At 49.1% G+C, this 21,193-nt stretch overlaps 1 protein-coding gene across 6 annotated transcripts in view; it reads left to right on the top strand.

Moving 5' to 3' along the window:
• Positions 1-21,193, top strand: part of Cars1 (cysteinyl-tRNA synthetase 1) — a 46,721-nt gene that overhangs the window by 17,059 nt on the left and 8,469 nt on the right. For all 6 annotated transcript variants that reach the window (XM_021633847.2, XM_021633857.2, XM_060383150.1 and 3 more), the window contains 12 exons: positions 33-182; positions 8,934-9,074; positions 9,956-10,044; positions 11,216-11,337; positions 14,157-14,269; positions 15,013-15,141; positions 15,537-15,666; positions 15,750-15,853; positions 16,190-16,287; positions 16,504-16,693; positions 17,189-17,257; positions 20,653-20,734. In XM_021633847.2, the coding sequence (XP_021489522.1) occupies positions 33-182; positions 8,934-9,074; positions 9,956-10,044; positions 11,216-11,337; positions 14,157-14,269; positions 15,013-15,141; positions 15,537-15,666; positions 15,750-15,853; positions 16,190-16,287; positions 16,504-16,693; positions 17,189-17,257; positions 20,653-20,734 (1,417 nt within the window). The remainder of the gene's footprint in view (positions 1-32; positions 183-8,933; positions 9,075-9,955; positions 10,045-11,215; positions 11,338-14,156; positions 14,270-15,012; positions 15,142-15,536; positions 15,667-15,749; positions 15,854-16,189; positions 16,288-16,503; positions 16,694-17,188; positions 17,258-20,652; positions 20,735-21,193) is intronic.

The following is a 21,193-nucleotide window of genomic DNA, read 5'->3' as shown; positions in this document are numbered from 1 at the left end:
CTGGCGTGTTGCATGTGTTCTTATGGTTGTAGCCATTTTCAGTCAAGCTGAGTGAGACAACAGATCCAGACAAGAGGCAGATGCTGGAGCGGATCCAGAACTCTGTGAAGCTTGCCACAGAACCACTGGAACAGGCTGTGCACTCCAGCACCTCTGCAGAGGAAGTAGACAGCTATGTGCAGGTGAGCTCTTCTGGGGTCGTGGACAACCCACATGTATAAAACGTCACATGCTACACAAGACTGACCTGCATTCAGAATCAACGTGACCCTGGCCTGTAGCTCCGTTCTTGGGTGCTCAGTCAGTGCCCCATTCCAATTGGGAACCGTAGACTCTCTAGTCCCATTCTTCAGGCATGGAGCTCAGCACCGAAGCCGTTGAGCCTGGCTCAGTGAACCCGTATTGCAGCTCCTTTTCCCTCAGGCTCCCTCCTAACACTTCTACTTGGAATGCATTTTCCCCATTCCATACTGATCCACCGGATCTTCCCCCACATTTCTTGGCAGCAGAAAGCAGAGGCAGCAATTGAAGGTGAAGTGGGCAGCAGCTTGTAGTTGGCAGTGCAGCTGGGGCTGTCCCACTTGTGAAGTTTCCCACTCTTGGAAAAACCTCCTTGAGACAGAAGTGAGGGCCTCATCCTGCCCTCTGTCCTTCCACCATAACGGCGCTCTGAGCACAGGGCCTTTCCCCTTCGTGCTAGCACCCCCTGCTGGCCACTCTCTAACTCAAGGAAACCAGACTCAAGAAACATGGTTGTAGGTCATCAAAGCAGCATGAAGGTGTGTGCAGGAGAGGTCTGGGCTTCAGTGTTACAGACCCATGTCCCACCTGGCGCCGACTTGGGTCCCCACCTGAGCTGACCATTCTACCTTTGCTCACTTTTGCTGTTCAGTTTTCTCTCTTCTCTGTTCTTCCATGACAGATTCTGGTGTTTCTGATGAGCCCACGTAGATAACCTCGAGAACCATGTTCCTTCCCGCAGGTTGTGTTTTTGAGATGGGCCCATGGCAGAGGGAACATTTCGGCTCCCCAAGCCCACTCAGGGTGGCAGCCTTGATCCTTCTCACATAGAGCTTGTGAGATCTGCCAGTGACCATGCCTAGCAAATGCACCGTCACCTGGCTTACTGGCGTCCCCTTCTTTCCTTTGATTCAGTCAAGCGCGTGTTGGAAGGTAGCACCTGTGACTTGAATACCCTCCTAAAGTCTTCCCAACACCGTCTTGCTACCTTCTTGTGGTGTATGACGATTTGGACACCTGTCCTGCCCCTTCCCCTGGGGTTGTTGGCTTTTTTCTGAATGGTCTGTAAACATTCTCATCTCTTTTAAGCTTTTCACTTACCTGTATTGCTAACATTCCTGTCTTACAGCCTTCCTGCCACTCCCTTTCAGTGAACAGAGAGCCTTAGTTCTCATCCAGATCTATCCCTGTTCTTGTTTGTTGTTTGAGTCTGAGTCTGGGGTCTCACTAGACATCCCAAGCTAGCCCTGACCTCTCTGTAGCCTGGAACTCGTGATCTCCGCACCTCGTGTCCTGTTGCTGGGATTGCAGTCCTGCTGCATCTTCCCAGCCCTTCCTTTCTTCCTTCCCACCATTCTCCTGTGTTTTCTTTCAAAGGTTACAAAGTGTTATAATTCCCCCAGAAGTCCTGCCCATTGTTGTGTGTGTGGCTGGATGAGGATTCTGCCCTCCCTAGGTAGGAATGCCCTCCTTTCCTGGGGGCTACAGAGCTAGGGCATTTCTGCATGTCCCCTGTGTGGACTCTTACCAGTTGCGCTGTCCAGCACAGCAGCAGCACCTGCTGCCAGTCCGAGAAGTGAATTTTAGTGGTGTGCTATGGCATATGGAATATTTCAGACCAGCCTGCTCAGTCTGTTGATCTTCTAGATCTGTCTGCATTATCAACCCTTGACCATTCTTTGTTGCCTCTTTCCTTCATTCTTTTATTTTTATTTCAAGATTTTTAAAAAATCTGTACATATGTATGCGTGCCTGGGTGCATTTATAAGCACTACACATGCATGCAAGAGTCTGTGGAGATCGGAAGAGGGTATTGGAGTTCCTGGAACTGGAGTTATAGGCTGTTGTGAGTCACCAGTGATGCTGGGAACCGAACCCGGGTCCTCTGGCAGAGCAGCAAGTGCTCTTAACCACCAAGCCATCTTTCCAGCGCCTGATGTAATTCTTTCTTCCGGTTTGTTCTGCTTTGTTCTGTCTTACTCCTTAATAGGTGGAGCTCATTCTTTGGTTTAAGTGGCTTTTGGTTTGTTTTAGGGTTTGTTGTTGTTTTGTGGGTTTTTTTTTGTTTTTGTTTTTTGAGACAGGTTCTCACTATGGAGCTCAGTGTCCTGAAACTCCTATGTATGCCAGACTGGCCTCAAACCCGCAGAGATCTGCCTGCCTCTACCTTCCAAGTGCTGAGCTTAAAGGAATGCTGGGATTAAAAGCATGCACTATCACTCCCAGCCTTGTTTGCTGGCTCTAAAAGCATGTGCTTAGAGCAGCTTTTGATAAACTTTTTAAAGATTTATTTATTTAATGTATATAAGTGCTCTGTATATACACCTGCATGCCAGAAGAGAGCATCAGATCCCAGTATAGATGATTGTGAGCCACCATGTAGTTGCGGGAATTGAACTCAGGACCTCTGGAAGAGCAGACAGTACTCTTAACCACTGAGGCATCTCTCCAGCCCCGCTTTTGATAAGCTTTCTCGCCTTTTTTAAAGTCTGTTTCTTGTTTCCAAGTGAATTGTACTTTTCACAATACAATAGCTTAGTTGCTATTTGGGGGAGACTCGTTCTCACAGCAGAGTACATCTGTCCTGTGCATCTGAGCAGGACGCTGGTTTCTGGTGTCAGGTGGGGACTCGGTCTTAATGCTGGAGAGCATTCTGTATTCCCCAGTCACTGGCACAGGAGTCTTTACGCTTTGCCTCCTGTTTCTTGGCTGTGTTGTTGGGATTCTGTGTGTCTTCATTAGTTCTTTTTTTATTTTTTTGAGACAGGGTTTCTCTGTGTAGCCCTGGCTGTTCTGGACTCACTTTGTAGACCAGGCTGACTTCAAACTCACAGAGATCCATCTCTGCCTCTGCCTCCCTGTAGTCCACACCTGTAGTGCTGGACTACAGGTGTGCACCTCTGCGCCCTGACTACTCTTCGCTAGTTCTTTTGACGGTTCAGCTATTGGCATGGTGGTTTAAAGTCAGCTGAGGCTTGTTTTGTGTTGTTGTTTCTTGTTTGTTTGTTTGTTTATTGAGATAGGGTCTTTTCACATCCTAGTCTGGCTTCAAACAGATTATCCTGCCTCAGCTTTCTAAATGCTGGGATTACATGTGACCCTGACAGCTCCCTTTCTTTGGGTTCTTGTGAGCCTTCATGACGCAGGTATGTTTGATTAGTCTGTCTCAGGCCACTGGAGATCAGCTCGGCCTTCTGTCCTCTCCTTTCATAACCTTGGCAGCTGGAACTCTCTTGACAAGCAGACCCCATTTAAAGGCTGTCCTCTCAGCGGAACAAAAGATGCTCCCTCACCCAGGAAATTCCAGACAATTTTGAAGATTTGTGTAAGGAACCAGAGACAGGTGTCTGTGTAATTACTTGCAATGCCACTGCTTTCTCGTAGATGCCTGTTTTAAGTTCACTCCCTGCCTTTTCATGGCCTGATAGCTCATGTTTTCTTAGCACTGACTAATACTGCATTGTTTAGAGGTACCCATTTGTTTATCTAAAGGGTATCTTGCTTCCAGGTCTGGCAGATAGGAATAAAGCTATAGACAGACAGCTGTGTGTGGGCTGTGTGGACATAAGTTTTCAGTCCTTTTGGGTAAATAACAGCGAGTATAATTGCCAGATCATATGGCAAACGAATGCTTACTTCTTAAGAAGCTGCCAACTGTCTTCTGAAGTCTCTGCACCATTTTCTATTACACTGGCCTTGAAAGAGTCCCCATCGCTGTGTCATTAGCAGAGTCCAGAAGACTCTGCCATCATCATAGGTGTGAGGCTTTTGGCATTTGGGTTGGGTTTATTTATTTGTTTGATGTGTATGCAGAGGTCAGAAGAGGGACTCAAATCCCTTTGGCTCTGCAGCTACAGACAGTTATGAGACACCCATTGTGGGTGCTGGGATCCAAATTTAGGTTGTCATGGTTGAACAGCAAGTGCTTTTAACCTCCGAGTCAGCTCTCCAGCCCCTTTGCTGTGCTTATTTTATTTCCTTTTGAGACAGGGTCTTTCTGGTAGCCGTGGGTGGCCTGGGTCTTCAGTTCATTGCCACTTACAGCAGATATGTTTCTGTCCCTGTGATAAAACAACACGAACAAAGGCAACTAAAGGAAGAAGGAGTTTGGGGGGTGGTTCCGGGTGGTGGCTTATGGTTCCAGAAGGAGTCCAGAATGATGGAGGAGGCATGGCAGCAGGCAGCCGGAGCAGGAAGCTGAGAGAGCAAACTGGAAGTGAGGTGAGGCTATAAACTCTCACCCCACTTACGTACTTGCACCAGCAAAGCTCCACTACCTTCCCAAACAGCAGTACTATCGGGACCTGTGCCTGTGGGGACATCCTCCTTCTAACTACCGTACTGCTATACCGATTCGTTGGTGATTTTTTTTTTTTTATATTTTATTTTATTATATTTTCATTTGTCAGGGTAGGTGCACATGCCACTACATGAACAAGGAAGTCAGAGGACAACTTGTAGGAGTTGGTTCTCTCCTTCCACTGTGTGATTGACCTCAGAGCGTCAGCCTTGGTAGCAAGTACCCTTAACCTCCATTAAGGTTAAAAGCCATCTCAGCAGCTCACACCTAGTGGGTGGGATCGATCCTTCCTTCTTTCCTTCCTTTCTTCCTTCCTTCCTTCCTTCCTTCCTTCCTTCCTTCCTTCCTTCCTTCGTTTTTAAATTTCTAAGGTTGGTTTTATATGTCAGTTTTATGTTACTGAGACAAATTCCTGAGGTAACCAACTTACAAGGAGAAATGTCCTGTTGTCTCAGCTTCAGGGATTTGGGGTCTTGGTTGGCTCTGGTGTTTTGGGCCTAGGGTGAGACAACAGAGCATGGCAGGAGGGTGGGTTGGAGGAGGATGCTAATACTGTGGCTATTGGAAAGCAGAGATGGGAAGGGACCACCTTAGTGACCTGACTTCCTTCTGGTTTCCACCTCCTCTACCTCACAGCCTATCGGTGCTGAGAGGCAACCCTGGGGCCTCTTCTTGGATGCACACTGACATCTCTGCCTGCATTGTGACCCTCACAAGTAGTTCTCACTTTCCCTGCTTATCTGGAACAAGCTGATTGGAGCTGGCCAGGCCTGTTCCCTTCCTCTAGGTATTCTCTGCTCTGATGAAGTGCTGACAGGTACTTAATTGGTTAAATAGCTTTCCTGAAGTCAGTGTCATAGGTCATTGAGTATGACTGTACCAGAACATCTTGGTAAGCTATGAAGTATAGAAATCTGTTCCTTGTAGTTCCTGAGCCTACGAAGTTCAGGATCAAGGGATTCTCTGTCACCCACTGTCGGGTAGAATGGAAAGGGAGGGCATGTGTGGGAAAGTCACCTGGCTCTTAGGTAGTGACCCAAACACCTATTAGCCCCCTTCTCACACAGTATCAGCATCGAGTCTGTATCTTCTGGGAAACATGATGCCCAGGGCAGTTGGGCAGTCAGGCCTTCTCTGTCCTTCAGAAAGTCCCCTCCTCCTTCTGCCCCACAGGTAAGACAAGCTCATCTCTCTTGGTATCAGCCATGAGAACCTGGTGGGGTTCCTGGAGGTAAAGCATGGTGACAGGCACTCTGGGAGTTGACCCTGGTGAGTCCACCAGTCTCATTAGTTGTCTGTCACATTGCCAGCTGCCCACACTGGGTCCATGGGCTGTCACCTTAGGCATCCTCTCTGCTGAGCTCTGCTCTCCTGGCCACTGTCTTGACCTCATGTTCTCTCTAGAACTAAGAAGAGCCTGTGCTTTTGTTTCTTGTCTCATACCCGTTGTCTGGGTGGCACAGTACCTTTTCACTCCCTGGGTGTTTTCACAGCTGATGTTGGAACTAAAATCTAGTTGTTATCACGTCCATATTTATACATTTGGAAGCAACCTGATTAGGGGTTTCAAGTTTAAGGTTGGTTTTTGCTGTGAGGTATTTCATCTCCTGTCATTTTGAAGGTGACTTAGTCCCTAGAAGTACCCAAGCCCACTGACCCCTGCACCTGATGGCCAGTATGGACTTGGGGTCAGCCTACCTCTATCTGTTACTCAGTGGCCTGTTTCTGGGGTAGCTGTTGACATTCAGCTTCCTGTTTGCTGAATGATCTTGGCCAGGCTACCCTAAAACTAGTGTAGCCACGCTAGCTTCTGTTCACGCTCCTTAGCTTCCCAAGTGCTGAGGCTGCAGGTGGAGACCCAGTGTCTTAGTTTCTTTTGGCCTCTGGTTGCTGCTTCATGGGCTCCCTTCCCTGGAGAGAGTCCAGTAGTCCTCGCCTGCCTTATCTGAGCTCGCTTTCAAAGCAGCACTAAGTGGGTGCTGGCACCCAGCAACACATCAGAGTGGTCCCTTGTGAAGTATTGCTGTGTGTTGTGACTAAATGGTCTAAAGTAGATGCCCTTGCCCCCTTTTCCAAGTAGTCTGAGAGGTCAGACACAGAAATCCCTCTCAGCTCCTTAGTATACATAATAAATACATATGTATACTATGTTCTTCTTACATGTATGCTGCAGGCCAGAAAAAGGGTGTCAGATCTCGTTATAGGTGGTTGTGAGCCACCATGTGTTTATGGGGAATTGAAATCAGGGCCTCTGGAAGAGCAGCCTGTGCTCTGAGCCATCTCTCCAGCCCCCAGTCTCTTGATTTTGAAGCTTATGTTGTATGTCTCAGCCATCTGCCTTCTTGCGCCTCAGGCTCTTCTCACTGAGGAAGATTCATTTTTCATGACTTCCATCCTCTGCCCAGCATTTCTGACCATCCACAGGTGACACTGTAGCTGTCAAATTCAGGTTTCTGAGCTGGAGAGATGGTTCAGTGGTTAAGAGCAAGTTTGGTTCCCAGCACTCACATAGTGGTTTGCAATGACCTGTAACTTCAGGGGATCTGATGCCCTCTTTTATCCCCTGTTTATACCTACACTCATGTGACAGGCACATATGAATACACATGAGTAAACATAAATCTTTTTAAAAACGTACAGGATTCTGGTATTCCCTAGAGCCTCTGCTGGTGGTTGTTGGTTGGGCTCTGGCCTGCCTTTCCAGAGCTCCTAAGAATACTCACAGTGTAGGCTTCAGGCTGTATTGTGGCTTTGGTGCCGGGACCTTTGAATGAACTGGATTTTGATGGCACCCTCTTCCCTAGGGATGGAATGTCCCTAGGGAGCCAGCTTTCCCCTGGGCAAGGCAGTTCCAATTAGTCACACCTGGGTGGGGTGTGACTAGCCTCTGAGTCTCATCTCTCCGGCAGCTTTGAGAATCACTTTTGAGAGTTTTTAGTGGGAAGTCCAGCTGTTGACTGCTTTGAACGGTCTGTTCCAGAACGGTCTCAGAGGTGGTTTGCAGGATGCACAGGATCTCTGAGCCCCTGGGGCTGCCCTGTTGGCTGCCAGCTCCTAATCTCAGTAGTAGCTGAGGACAGGATTGCTGTCCTCTAAATCACCTTCCTATTTCTTCTGCCTAGCTCCTTCTAAAGACACTCTTGTGGCTTCTTGCTGTCTCATAATTGGTCCAGGTATGCATGTGCTGCCAGCCTGGAGGCTGTCATCTGAGCTCTGAGAAGTCCTTGGGTGTTTCCCTGGGTTCCTACTGCTTCCTTTCCTCCCTCTGGAATTCCTGTCAGAGGCCCAGCTCTGTTCCACCCTTCCAGTCGCATTCCATTTTAGGTGACTTAAAAGTCCAGGCCCCACTCCTCTCTAACCGTCCTGCCCTGTCCTCTGGAGTGGGTAGTGGGTAGACTAGTTTCACTTATTCTCTGTTCATACTTGCCTGAACTATCTCCATGTTACCTTGTGGCTTGCTGTTGCTTGCCATCTGAAGGTTATATTTTTTTCTCAGGGTGACACTTGTAGACACTCAGCACTTTTCTGTAAACTTGTGTTATTTTTCTTTCTTTCTTTTGTGGGAGTGTTTTTTTGTTTTTTGTTTTTGTTTTGAGATAGGGTTTCTCTATGTAGTCTTGGCTATCCTAGAACTCACTGTATAGACCAGGCTGGCCTCAACCTCACAGAAAACCTCCAGTCTTTGCCTCTTCCTCTCAAATTCTAGGATTAAGGGCATACCTGGCTTGTGTGTGCGTGCCTGCGTGTGTGTGTGTGTGTGTGTGTGTGTGTGTGTGTGTGTGTGTGTGCGTGTGCGTGTGTTTCAGACAGGATCTTACTGTATAGCCTAGGCTGGCCTCAAATTTATAGTAGTCCTCCTGCCTCAGCCTCCCAGGTGCTTCAACTAAGGGCATGAGCCACCACACCCAGCTTCCTTTTGCCTTTTCTGTATCCCCTGCTCCTGCATGTGAGGAAGAATGTGAGCACCCTGAAGAGCTCTGCCTTGCTACTCCAGGAACACTGACAGCAGTACCAGCCTGTTCGGCTCCCTGCATCCTTCCCTGCCAGTGTGCTGAGCCCTCTGTCCTCCCAAGTGCCTTCGCTCTGCCAGGTCATGTGCATGTTGTCCCTCTACCGTTTGCTTTTTGCTTTGTGCTTCAGTGATGGAGCTCAGACTACTGGTGTGACCTCACAGTCCTACACTGCTGAAGGTAACATGCTCAAGATACTCGTCCTGGGAGGACAAGGACAACCATTCTCTCACCCAGCACAAGTGCAGTTGGGACATATTTCACATCAACTCATGGATACTGCTCTGCAAGGCTGGTTTTGAACTCAGAGCAGTGATGGGCTCCTGCCATCTTGTTTTTGCTTGCATGAGACCTAGCCCATGTGTGGGTATCCTTTCTCTTAGGTATTGCTGGAGGAAGCGAAGGACTTGCTCTCTGACTGGCTGGATTCTACAGGTGGCAGTGAAGTGACTGACAATTCTATTTTCTCCAAACTGCCCAAGTTCTGGGAAGCAGAGTTCCACAAAGATATGGAAGCCCTGAATGTGAGTATCTTTGGTTGTCTGATCCTTGCTTTCTCAAGCCAAGCCCTGCTTTCCAAGTTCTGATTTTGGTAAAGCCACAAAGCCTGTGATCCTCACTGTCTATTTTGCAAGTTCAGTGAGTGTCCAAATGAGCCTTGAACTTGAATGAGGGGCGAGGAACTGCTGCTTCTTCTTGTTTCAGTGTTTTTGTGTGTATTTTTCCCATGCCTGGCACTTAGGACTGCCTAGAAAAGAAGTCAGAAACCCAGGGTGGAAGCAGCTGTGGCAACACACTCCAGTATTCCCAGCACGCAGGAGTCAGAGGCAGGAGGATCTCAAGTTCATGGTCAGTCTGAACTGTGTAGTGTGATTCCGCCTCAAAAATAAATAGCCTCTAACCCCAGCATTTGGAAGGCAGAGGCAAGGTAGATCTCTGTGAAAGACCCTGTCTTCAAAAAAGGAAGGAGGGAAGGAAGGAAGGAAGGAAGGAAGGAAGGAAGGAAGGAAGGAAGGAAGGAATAGGGATCAATTGGGATGCAGGACTTCCCGGAGGCAGAATGAGTCTGTCACAGTATTCATGACTGCACAGAGGCCCATGCTCAGGTGTCCTCAGCCACCTACCCCTGCAGGCCCCAGTCAGGGAAGGATCAGGTCTCTCATCTACCATGTGTCTCTTCCTGCTGAAACATTTTTCCACCCCTTACCTTTCATTTTGAACCAGGGTTTCTATGAACTGTCCCTGTGGGCCTTGAACTTGTGATCCTCCTGCCAGCCTCCCAAGTGGCATGGATTACACGTCTATGTGGTCCATTCTGACAGTCATGTACTTTTCAGGGAGTGTGCTCAGCAGAGGCTGAATTTTTGACTGGTTGGGAGAAAGTTCTGAGACTCTGTTCCCACAGGTTCTTCCTCCTGATGTCCTGACCCGTGTCAGCGAGTATGTGCCAGAAATTGTGAACTTCGTCCAAAAGATTGTGGACAATGGTTATGGGTGAGCATGAGGCACCTCCTCTTCCCTGCCAGGCCACATAGCTCCATGGGGAGAGAGTCTGGGTGCAGGGGCCTCCCCTTCTCACCCCCCAGCCCAGCCCTTGCTTTATACATATATAGTATGCTGTTGTCACAAGCATTTAACTGGAAAAATACCACTTTGCTAATTGAGTCAGGAAGCAGGCTGGAGAGGCAGAACTGGCCTCTCCAACAGCTCCCAACAGACATTCTTTTGAAGTGCTGTCGCAGTTTTCATGACTGTCCAGAGGCCAGTACCCAAGTGTCCTTAGCCTCCTCTCTCTGCAGGCCCCAGACAGGGAAGGACTAAATCTATTTACCATGTGTCTGTTTTCCCGAGGAACCAGCCAGTGTCAGGGACATCATGCCAGCTGAGCAATGAGAATTCTTCTCGGTGGCCCAGTGGCTTCCCCTGGATATTATCAGGAAGACCTGGTCCAGTATCTCCTTGGAAGCTGGACAGTGACAACCATAGGTCATTGGGGCCAGGACAGCATGATAGTAAGCTTGGACACTGCAGGGCCCCTAGAAGCATCAGTACCATTCAGACTCTTTAAGGGTTGCCTCTTTATGCTGTTGCCTGGCTGAGATTTTAGTGTAGACACCAGCCCGCTCAAGGTTACTGCTGTAGCATGTCTGACAAGTGCTGTAGGCAGTGTTAGGCATCTGCCGACTGCACTGCTGGACCTGGCCTCAAGTCACTTCTCTGCTCGCTGGCTGCACAGGCTAGAGGAGAGAGGGCTCTGTGCACGGTGCCTACTGCCACTACCTCCAAAGTGACAGTGCTACCTCACCCCACATGACAGATGGTTGCAGGGCAGCAGGAGACACTGGTCCAGCCAAGTAGCAAGCTGGGTCGGAGAGGAAATTCCTCCATGCTAAAATACGGTAGAGACACATGGAGAGCCATGATAGGATCACAAAGTAGAATGAATGCAGAGGGAGGAGAAGGTGTGTCACATGGGGTTGTGCCACTACAGAGGATCTGTGGGACACCGTGGTGCCCGACACTGAGGCCAGCCACCTCTGCCTCAGGAGGCATCCCCAGCTGCAGAGAGCAGAGGTTTGGTGGCAGGGGTTCAGTTCCCAGCCCTTCGCGCTCTCTCGTTAGTATTATGGTGTGTAGCTGAGATCCCTTTTCCTCATGTTTCCAGCTATGCTTCAAATGGGTCCGTCTACTTTGACACAGCCAAGTTTGCTGCTAGTGAAAAGCACTCCTATGGGAAGCTGGTGCCGGAGGCTGTTGGGGATCAGAAAGCCCTTCAGGAAGGAGAAGGTAAGAGCCCAGGGAGTGCACGTGGTAGCAAAGCTAAGTTGCTCTTCCTCGCGCATGGTCTGTACCAGGACTGTGCCTCTGGTCATGGTGGGCACCCGTGTACACTGCACAGACACACAGAGAGCAGGCTGCTTTCCCTAAAGGAATACCAGGAGACTTCTGTTTAAGACAGCATTGCTCAAGGAACAGAGAAGTCAGCACTGGACTGTCCTGACACAGAGGTCCTGGACGTCCACTTCAGCTGCCGTGACAGGCACTTGGCAAGGAGGCCCTGGGCCTGGCCATAAGCTGTCCTGACACAGAGGCCCCAAAGCCTGTGGCAAAATGCGTGGCTTATACATGTGTGCAGTGATGTGTATTTGGTGATCTTGTTCCAAGTTTATTTATTTTTGGTTTTTGAGACAGTACTTCTTTGTGTAGCCCTGGTTGTCCTGGACTCACTTTGGAGACCAGTCTGGCCTCTAACTCACAGAAATCCACCTGCCTCTTCCTCCCCAGTGCTGGCATTAAAGGAATGTACCACTATGCCTGGCTTGTTCCAAGTGTTTTAAAGACAGGTGTCAAGGTTTTCCTGGATCAGGCAGAACCACATGAAAACACTTCTCAGAAGTGTTTATCCTACAGTGAAGCTAAGGACAGGCTCATAAAATCCAGGATTGAGAATGCACACTGTTCTTAGGATGAGGAATTACTTTTGTGCCAGCTACATCTCCCACTGACCCCCTTGTTTCTAGAAGTCAATCTAGCTAAAACAATGTAGGCTTTGTATAGAAATATCAGCTTCAGGGCTGTATTCTAAAGAAATACCAGAATTGAAAAGCTCAATATAATAACATGGAAACCTTGGCAAGATATAAGCTAAGCCGGTTTGATATTGGTATTGGGCCCAGTGGTAGATAGGTGTGTGGTTTGGTATTAAAAAGGTGACTCCACCGCAATAAAACTGAGAGGGCTCCAGGGCCACACACTGACACATGCCTAGAGCCAGATTGTAGACTTTATGGAATCAAAGAGCTTGGGTAGGCAACAGTTATTAGCAGAGCAAGTTTTGAATATGCTGAGATGCGGTTGAAGGAATCGAATAACATCTTTCCCGTTTTAAATTGTGTTTTTAATGTGTATAGTATTTGTATGCATGTATGGCTGTGCACCATGTGCGTGCCTGGTGCCCGAGAAGGTCAGAAAGTAAAGGTATCATCCCCTGAAAATGGAGTTACAGATGGTCTTGAGCTACCATGTGATTACAGGGAAGCGAACCCAGATCCTCTCAAAGAGCAGCCAGTGCTCATAATCACTGAGCCATTTTTCCACTCTCTGGGATGTTTCCCTTTAAACTCCCTGACCACAGGCCAGGTGCAGAAACAAGTCTGAGCTAGTTCCAAACAGTCCTCTTCTCAAGAGGAAATCTCACCTAACCAAGGTGCAAGTGTGCAAGGCCTCTACACTTCAGGGATGAGAGACTGGCAAGCTACCTGAGATTTCTACTCCTGAGTCCCTCAGAGGAAAGGAGACCCTGGGGCATAAGAGTCAGGTGTAACACTGTGAAAAAAAAAAAGTAGAGAGAAAGGAAATGGTAAAGGGCGGTTAGTGAATGACTTTCCCCACAGACACTGATGGAAAAGCTGGCTACTAGCCTAGCCTGTGTGAAAGAAGGGAGCTGAAAGAGCATGTTGGATAGCTCAAGAGCTGTGGTTCTGGATACTTCTTGCTGGCAGAGGACTAGCAGGAAGGAACTAGAGCCAGGCTGAGGTCAGTCCTGAGTGCCGCGTGTATCTGCATTTTTCGTGAAAAAATTAATTTCGCTCTGCAGATGAACACACCAGAATGTAACAGTGATTGTCCCTGGGCCAGGATTGATGGCAGGAGTCTTGTCAAGCATTCCGCATTCAGTGCATGTCCCACACCTGGAGCTTGTGTTTCAGGATGCCCTCCCACCACAGCTTGGGGACATCAAACCTGAGAGATAGAGCTGCACTTAAATCCCAAGTTAGCCTCCTAAACTAGCAAGTGTCCTTCCTTTTCCAGGGAATGAATGCAAGGATCAGGTGGACCCTTGTAGTCCAGGGCCTGAGTCTGAGGTGGAAGAAAGGCATTTATTCTATCTATCCCCCCAACATAGACTTCATCCTCAGTGTAGGGGACCAGGTCCCCATCTCTACAGCAGCTCTATCTATAAGCCCTTTGTGTACTTGGAGACAGTGCCATCCTCTTGGGTCTCCAGCCTTCTTATATCTGTGTGCTGCTGTTCAAGTGATTCTGGCCAGTGGTTCCCCCCACCACCCCTGAGAGGTCTCAGAGAACCTGGCAGGAAATGCACCTAGCAGGCACCCTGCTCTTTCTCAGCCATTTTGCCAGGTGCTTTAGGAATCCAAGAAGGAATGTCACCACTGATCTCAGCTTCCACAAAGTGGTATCCAGCAGCTCAGCCACACCTTTGCACCTCTGGAAAGCAGCATGCTGGCAGCTATGTGTGCTGTTGACCCTGGGCTCCTATCTGCATGGGCCAGGTTTCCTGAGCTGTGCCCCAATGAGCCACACACTGTAGCTTCAGCCCAGAGTGCAGTGACCTCTCCTACAGACATGGGGTTCACAGCTGAAGAGGGAGGTGTGTCTCGAGGAAGCCACAGCTGCTGAAGCTCTGGCTAAGAATTAGGCTTAAGAGCTGATAGGCAGTAATTGGTATCAATGTCTGTCACAAGTTAATTGGCTGACAAGAAGGGTTGGCCTTGGGCACACAGGGTGACTTGAGGTGAGGTGTTGACACTCCTACAGGCACCTGCTACTAAATGACCCTGTTCAATTCCCTTAACCATTCACAGGTGACCTGAGCATTTCCGCTGACCGCCTCAGTGAAAAACGCTCTCCCAATGACTTCGCCCTATGGAAGGCCTCCAAGCCAGGAGAGCCGTCCTGGCCTTGCCCCTGGGGAAAAGTGAGTGAACTGCTGTTGGGAGCAGGGGCAGTGAGAAAAGGTGCTGTCTCTCATGGGCTGCTAGCACAGCTCCATTAGTGAGTGCTAGGAAAAGATGGGCGGCGCTGCTGGGACCAGAACCTGGTTTTGGAACAGTGAAGAGCTGCAGAGCCCATGGATGCTAGGCCTCTGAATAAGCAGCTTCTCTTCTCAGAGTTTGTTTTCCTGAGCTGTTAGTGGAGTGCAGTCAGATTGGGGGAGGGTTCTGCTCTGGGTTTTCATGAATGTAAGCTGATGTTCTTTTTTTTTTAATTATTTATTTGTTTATTATGTATACATTATTTGCATGTATGCCTTAACATTAGAGCATGACACCAGATCTCATTATAGATGGTTGTGAGCTACCATGTGGTTACTGGGAATTGAACTCGGAACCTGTGGAAGAGCCTCTGAGCCTTTGCTCCAGCCCAAACTTGATGTTCTTGACACTGGAGGTCTAGATGACTATGTGACATCCTTGACTTGGGTGAATGTGGCTATTGCCACTTGTTGAGTGCTTGGGGATCTGGAAATCATTCCTGGGCTTTAGCTCAGCCACAGCACAAGACTGACTTTGAACTGTGTAAAAAGATTTTCCCTTAGTTTGTCCCTGTGAAGATTTTGAGCTGTTGCAGTTAGGTTGAGAGGCTTAAAGATCATTTGTTTAGGTAGTAAAGGCCTGGGCAGTTTTGGAATGATGAACAGGGCCCGTTGTGTCTCCATAGGGTCGTCCAGGATGGCACATAGAGTGTTCCGCTATGGCAGGCACACTCCTGGGAGCCTCAATGGACATTCATGGTGGAGGGTTTGACCTCCGCTTTCCCCACCATGACAATGAGCTGGCGCAGTCAGAGGTAGGTAAAGACGAGTTGCCTTGCTAGAAGGGGGGCATGATGCCCTTCTTGCGCTGCTGGAGAGGCATCAGCAGCAACCTCAGGAAGAGTCTCATGATGAACTTGGCATCCATGTCAGGAACTGAGGGAGAACTGAGCCCCAGTCATTTTGTCTGAATCCCAGTGGTAACAATTTGACCTTCGCAGGCAGACAGGCTTAGGTTCAAACCAGTTGTGTCCTGCTGGTGGGTCATCAGTACATTCTCTCTAAGCCCCAGGTGCCGCACTTTTAGAGGCAACACCTGTCTTATGCACAGTGCATGCAACAAGACGCTATACACTGAGTGTCCAGCACCTCTGGACAGGTGAGGCCTTGCCAGAGCCCCCAAGCCTTCCTCCTGTCTCTCTGCACTCAGGCCTACTTTGAAAACGACTGCTGGGTCAGGTACTTCTTGCACACGGGCCACCTGACGATAGCAGGCTGCAAGATGTCCAAGTCACTGAAAAACTTCATCACCATTAAAGATGCCTTGAAGAAGCACTCAGGTAAGCACCGCTTCTGCAAAAACCCGTGGCATGGGTACCAGCAGCTGCTCGGGAATAACAGCTGCTATGTGTCTGCTCCCCAGCACGGCAGCTGCGGCTGGCATTCCTCATGCACTCTTGGAAAGACACATTGGACTATTCCAGCAACACTATGGAGTCTGCACTTCAGTATGAAAAGTTCATGAACGTGAGTGCCCAGTTCTTGTCAGAGGTAGAGGGCTTGTGGGTAGTATATCTTCTGACATAAGCAAGGGCACAGTGATGGCCACTTAGTGCCACCTCCTGAAACTGATATCTGCAAAGTCAAGGCCATGTTCCATGTGGGTCACTTCATTCTGACTCAGGCTTCCTTCCCAGGAAGTATGTCACATTTCTGTCCCAAAAAGAAGGGTTCTGTGTCTTTTGGGATTGTGTGCATTGGGCTGATGGATTTCTCCTCAAGTGACATCACACCTGTAGGATGTCAAGTCTCTCTAGGTATAAGCCTGTCCAGATGTCATTAACCTGACTTCCGTAACTTTAGGAATTTTTTTTAAACGTGAAAGACATCCTCCGAGCCCCTGTAGACATCACTGGCCAGTTTGAAAAGTGGGAAGCGGAAGAAGTGGAACTCAATAAGAAGTAAGGTGGAACCTTTTCATTGGTTGTGTGGAGGGGGGGTGCTGGCTGAGGGTCTCTCCATCATGGCCTGTCCTGGGTAGCTGATGAGGCCAGGCCCTGTCACCTGTCAGAAGTACAATGCCTGCTGATGGCAGTGGCTCTGGTTGTTGGACTCTGGAGAGCTTCTGTGGTGGAGCATCAGGCCTGATGTTGCTTTCATTTCTCTTCCTCATTCAGCTTCTATGACAAGAAGACAGCAGTTCACGAAGCCCTGTGTGATAATGTTGACACCCGCACTGTCATGGAAGAGATGCGGGCTTTGGTCAGTCAGTGCAACCTCTACATAGCGGCCAGGAAGGCTGAAAGGAGGAGGCCCAGTCGGGTTCTGCTGGAGAACATCGCCCTGTACCTCACCCGCATGCTGAAAGTGAGCCTTGCGACAGGCCTGTGGTGGGAACTCAGCTCCTGGTGGTGCAGGAAGCTGCTGCTTGTTGCCTGACCCCGTTCTGGTCTGAGGCCTGGCTGAGTTGTGGTTAAAGCCTCAGAGCCACCTGTAGTCACAGCTGTTGGTTTCTGCTCTGAGCACATCTTGTGCAAAGCATTTCTGGCTCCGGCCACCCCCTCTAGGCCAGTGGGGCTTTCCCTGCCTCACCCTTCTGTCCTTGTTATCAGCCTCCAGTGGCTTCTAGCTGGAAGAGGGTTGGAGCAACAGCTCAGAGCCAGGGTGGATGCAGGCACCTTGGGAAAGGGATTGATGCTGCTCCTTCCTGCCTCTCCTTAGCCAGTCGTGGGGACTGGCCTGGCTGCCTGTCCCCAGAGAAGTCAGGACAGTTCTTGAGCTACTGGCCACGGGTGACACCTAACCTCTGTATATCCTGTTCGTCCTGCACACAGTTTGAGTCCCTTCTGTTTCTTCCCTCAGATCTTTGGGGCCATAGAGGAGGAGAGCTCCCTGGGTTTCCCAGTTGGTGGGCCTGGAACCAACCTGAATGTAAGTAAGAGTCCTCAAGTGGCCAGCTGCTGCCACCCAGCCAGTGCCACTGGCTGCATGCCTTGAAGCCACTTTTCCCTTTTCATAATAGTTCCTCTATTATATGTACATGCCTGCCTGCGCGCGCGCGCGCACGTGTGTGTGTGTGTGTGTGTGTGTGTGTGTGTAGAGGTCAGAGGTCAGGCTCAGAAGCCACCTGCCTTGTTTTTTGAGACAGGGTCTCACTGACCTGGGACTTGCTAATTAGGCTAGGCTGGCTAGCCATCAAGCTCCAGGGATTCATCTGATTCTGCGTCCCCAGCCTTGGGATCATAAGAATGTCCCATCACCCTGGCTTTTTTATGTAGGTGCTGGGTATCAAACTCAGGACCTCATGTTTGTCTAATAGCACCTCACCAACAACTATCTTCTCTAGGTTGTATTTAAGTCACCTCTAGGTTGTATAGAATCTCCATGTTATAAATGCTGTACAGAGCTGGGCCTTGGTGGTATACACCTTTAATCCCAGCCTCAGGAGGCAGAGACAGAAGGATCTCTGAGTTCAAGGCCAGAGTGAGTTCCTGAATAGTCAGGACTGCACAGAGAACCCTGTCTCCTAAAAGGAAAAAAAAAAAAATTGCTGTGCAGATGGTTACATTGTATAGTTTGGGAAATAATGGTACATGTCCAATACAAATATACAATTTGTTTCTCCTCCAGATATTTCAGCCTGAGTGTCTTAGTTAAGATTTCTATTACTGTAAAGAGAGATGACTACAGCAACTCTTACAAAGAAAACATTTTCGGGTGTGGTAATGTAGCACCTTAATCACAGCAAGCACTTCAGAGGCAGAAGCAAGTGGATCTCTGAGTTTGAGGCCAGCCTGGTCTACAATGTGAATTCCAGGACATCCAAGACTACACAGAAAAACCCTGTCCCCAAAATTTAATAAAAACAACAACAACATTTAATTGGGGCTGGCTTACAGTTCAGAGATTTAGTCCATTATCATGTTGGGAGACAGGGCAACATGCAGGCAGACATGGTGTCGGAGAAGACTGTGCCACACTGGGCATAGCTTGAGTGTAGGAGACCTCAAAGCCCTCCCCCACAGTGACACACTTCCTCCAACAAGGCCACTCCCTATGGGTCAAGCATTCAAACACATGAGTCTATGGGGGCTGTTCCTATTCAAGCCACTGAGAATGTGGAGTGTGGATGCTGTAATCACTGGACACTCTCCTAAAGGTCACATTTTCACATACCACAATGATACCCTGAGGGGATTCCCACTATTGCTCTTTGACCCACAGAGCTGGGCAGAAGCCCATGACAGGCCAGATCCGGTTCTCCTACCAGCCCAGAGGCCACTACACAGCTTGAGCCTCTGTTCCAGCAGCTAGTGCCAAGAAGGTGGAAAGCCATGGTCCCACAGAGCATCTGTGTATGTCTAAGCATGCAAAGAGGCCCCTGTTAGAACAGACCCGTGGTCCACAGCTGCCTTCAGCATTTGCAGGTCTAGCGTGCTAATGGACACACATCAGTTATGTCCCTTTACAACATGAGGACAGCTTATTTAAGATTCCCCCACTCCTGCAGAAAGCACACTTTACAGTATTAAGAAAGTGTATATAAATATTTAGATGGAACATCTGCTATGCTAATACAAACAGTAGCTCAGTACAAATGGAAAGACAAAGCTGTCTCAGAGCTGCTTCCTACCAATAGATGAGCAACCCAAGAGGCCCCTCCTCCACACGGGGCTTTTAGCTCTTGAGCCCAGCTCCCATGAAGGAAGAGGCCTCAGTGTGAGCTATTGGCTGTGGTGGCTTCTAGACCTGCCCACATGAGAACACTGCTGGGGCTTTTTAGACATTCACACATGGCTCCTCTGTCCTCTTAACAAAAACACTGCCAGCTTTCTTTTTTCTTTTGTCTTGAGACAGTGTTTTTCTGTGTAGACCAGGCTGGCCCTGAACTCAACAGAGATCTGCTTGCTTCTGCCTCCCAAGTGCTGGGATTAAAGGCATGTGCCAATACTTCAGACACTTTTTTTTACTTGTGTGTATGGGGGGATGGGTATTTGCATAGAATACAGGTGCCCTCAGAGGAAGGCATCAGATTCCCTGGAGCTGGAGTTACAGGTGGTTGTGAGTCACCCGATATAGATGCTAGGAACTGAATTTGGAGCCTTTGCAAAGCCACCAAAGTGTTGGGCCATCGCTCCAGTGGTGCTGTGGTCTTGGGGAGGCATCTTCAGATAGATGACGTCATGCATTCCTGGGTGTCTCATTAGCCCCCTGTAAGTAGTAGCAGCACAAATGAATGTAGTAAGCTTGTGAGGCCAATCATCCTCTCTCCCACAGCTCCCACTGTGAAGGTTAGGGGTTGACTTCCAAGTTTAAATATTCTGTGTGAGCCAGAGAGGCACACTTGAGCCAAAACCTCTTGTGCCCAGGTGGAAGCCTGGCGGCAGGATGCCAGCCCCGGAACTCTTAGAGGCAGACCCTGCCTTTTAGCAGGATGCCTCCTCGAAGAGGCCTATTGGAAGCCAAGGTTGGCTGTATGGTGACTAGCCTGTTTAAACTGTCCAAGGGGGTTGGAGGTGGGGTCTAGCTCACACCAGAAGTCCAGAGCCTCTGTGGCAGTGAGACAGTTTCCCTTGTCTGTCTGGTGGAAGGCCAGGCCTAGTTAGCTCAGACTTCAGGGCTCCCTTGCCTTCTAGCCAGTGCTTCTCCCACCTCTTTATCTTGGCTCTGCAGCTACTGTGTAATTGAGACACAGGGAGAGCCTACTCAGAAGCCCCAGACCTTTTTGGGCGTGGAGATAGAGAAACACACTGTAAGATAGTTCTATATTCAGATTCCTGTTTGGATCTTGCCTAGTGTGCCTCTAGATCCTTTTTTCCTCAGTGTCATTGTAAGTAGTGAGCCTTTGTTATTGGGCATGTAAAGTAATAAGATGGCTAGTCCTCAGCAGGCCCAAATGGTCTGTGCCCAAATGCCCAAATGAACACAAATGGCTTCTCCTGACAGCCCATTGGAAATGGCAAGGACAGGTTTCTGGCAACTGTGTCTGTCCTGAGGAAAACATATTGTGTCAGCAGTGTCTGCTGAAGTGTATCCTGCTGGAAGCCTAAAGGTGATTTTTGCTCCCTGGCCCACAACACCTTTATTAGGTACTAGGAGCTAAGGTTGTCTGTGTCTTCTTGAAGCCATCCAAGAAGGCAGGAGATAGGGTCTAGCTCCACTCCAGCACATGTCACTCTCATACCACGTGGCATGACAAGAACTTGTGGGCTTTAGGACACAGGGTATGGCAGCATGTATTCTGTGGCATAGCCACTGAATTGTTAGGTATTTGGTTATAAATTCAACAATCACTCCTGTGACTCAAATCCGTTTTTTTCCAACAGCTCGAATCTACAGTCATGCCCTACCTGCAAGTATTATCGGAATTCAGAGAAGGGGTGCGGAAGATTGCTCGAGAGAAGAAAGGTGAGGCCTGTTAGGGTACCTCACCCTTGCTGTTTACCCCCTGCTGGGCTATCAGTGATAGCTGCCCATGGGCTGTAAGCTGTGTAGCCCCAGCTGGACCTGCCTTATTCCGCTGACCCCCTCAGGGCAGCTTTGTACTGAGGCAGAGTTTCTTTTGACTTGGAACATCTCAGGCAGAACCCTTCCTTGGGCCTGAGGCCAGGTATCTGCATAGCTCTTGTTCTAATGGACGCAAGATAGAGGGCTCTATGCACAGCCAGCAACCCTCTTGCTCTTTGGTTTGCACTGGTCTCCTGTTACTGGTGACCCAGGCTTGAGACACTGGAGAGTGTGCTTCTCAGCAGGAATGCTGTTGGCCGTGGCAAGGCCTCCAACTCAGGACTGCCCAGTCCTCCAGTTGGCTTCCATCCTGGTCTCAGATCAGCAGCCAGTTTCAAACCTAAACTTCCATGGCACCCC

The sequence above is a fragment of the Meriones unguiculatus genome, chromosome 1, assembly GCF_030254825.1.
Source record: "Meriones unguiculatus strain TT.TT164.6M chromosome 1, Bangor_MerUng_6.1, whole genome shotgun sequence".
NCBI classification, from domain to species: Eukaryota; Metazoa; Chordata; class Mammalia; order Rodentia; family Muridae; genus Meriones; species Meriones unguiculatus.
The sequence above is the reverse complement of the archived record's forward strand: the minus strand, read 5'-3'. Positions and strand labels throughout refer to the sequence as shown.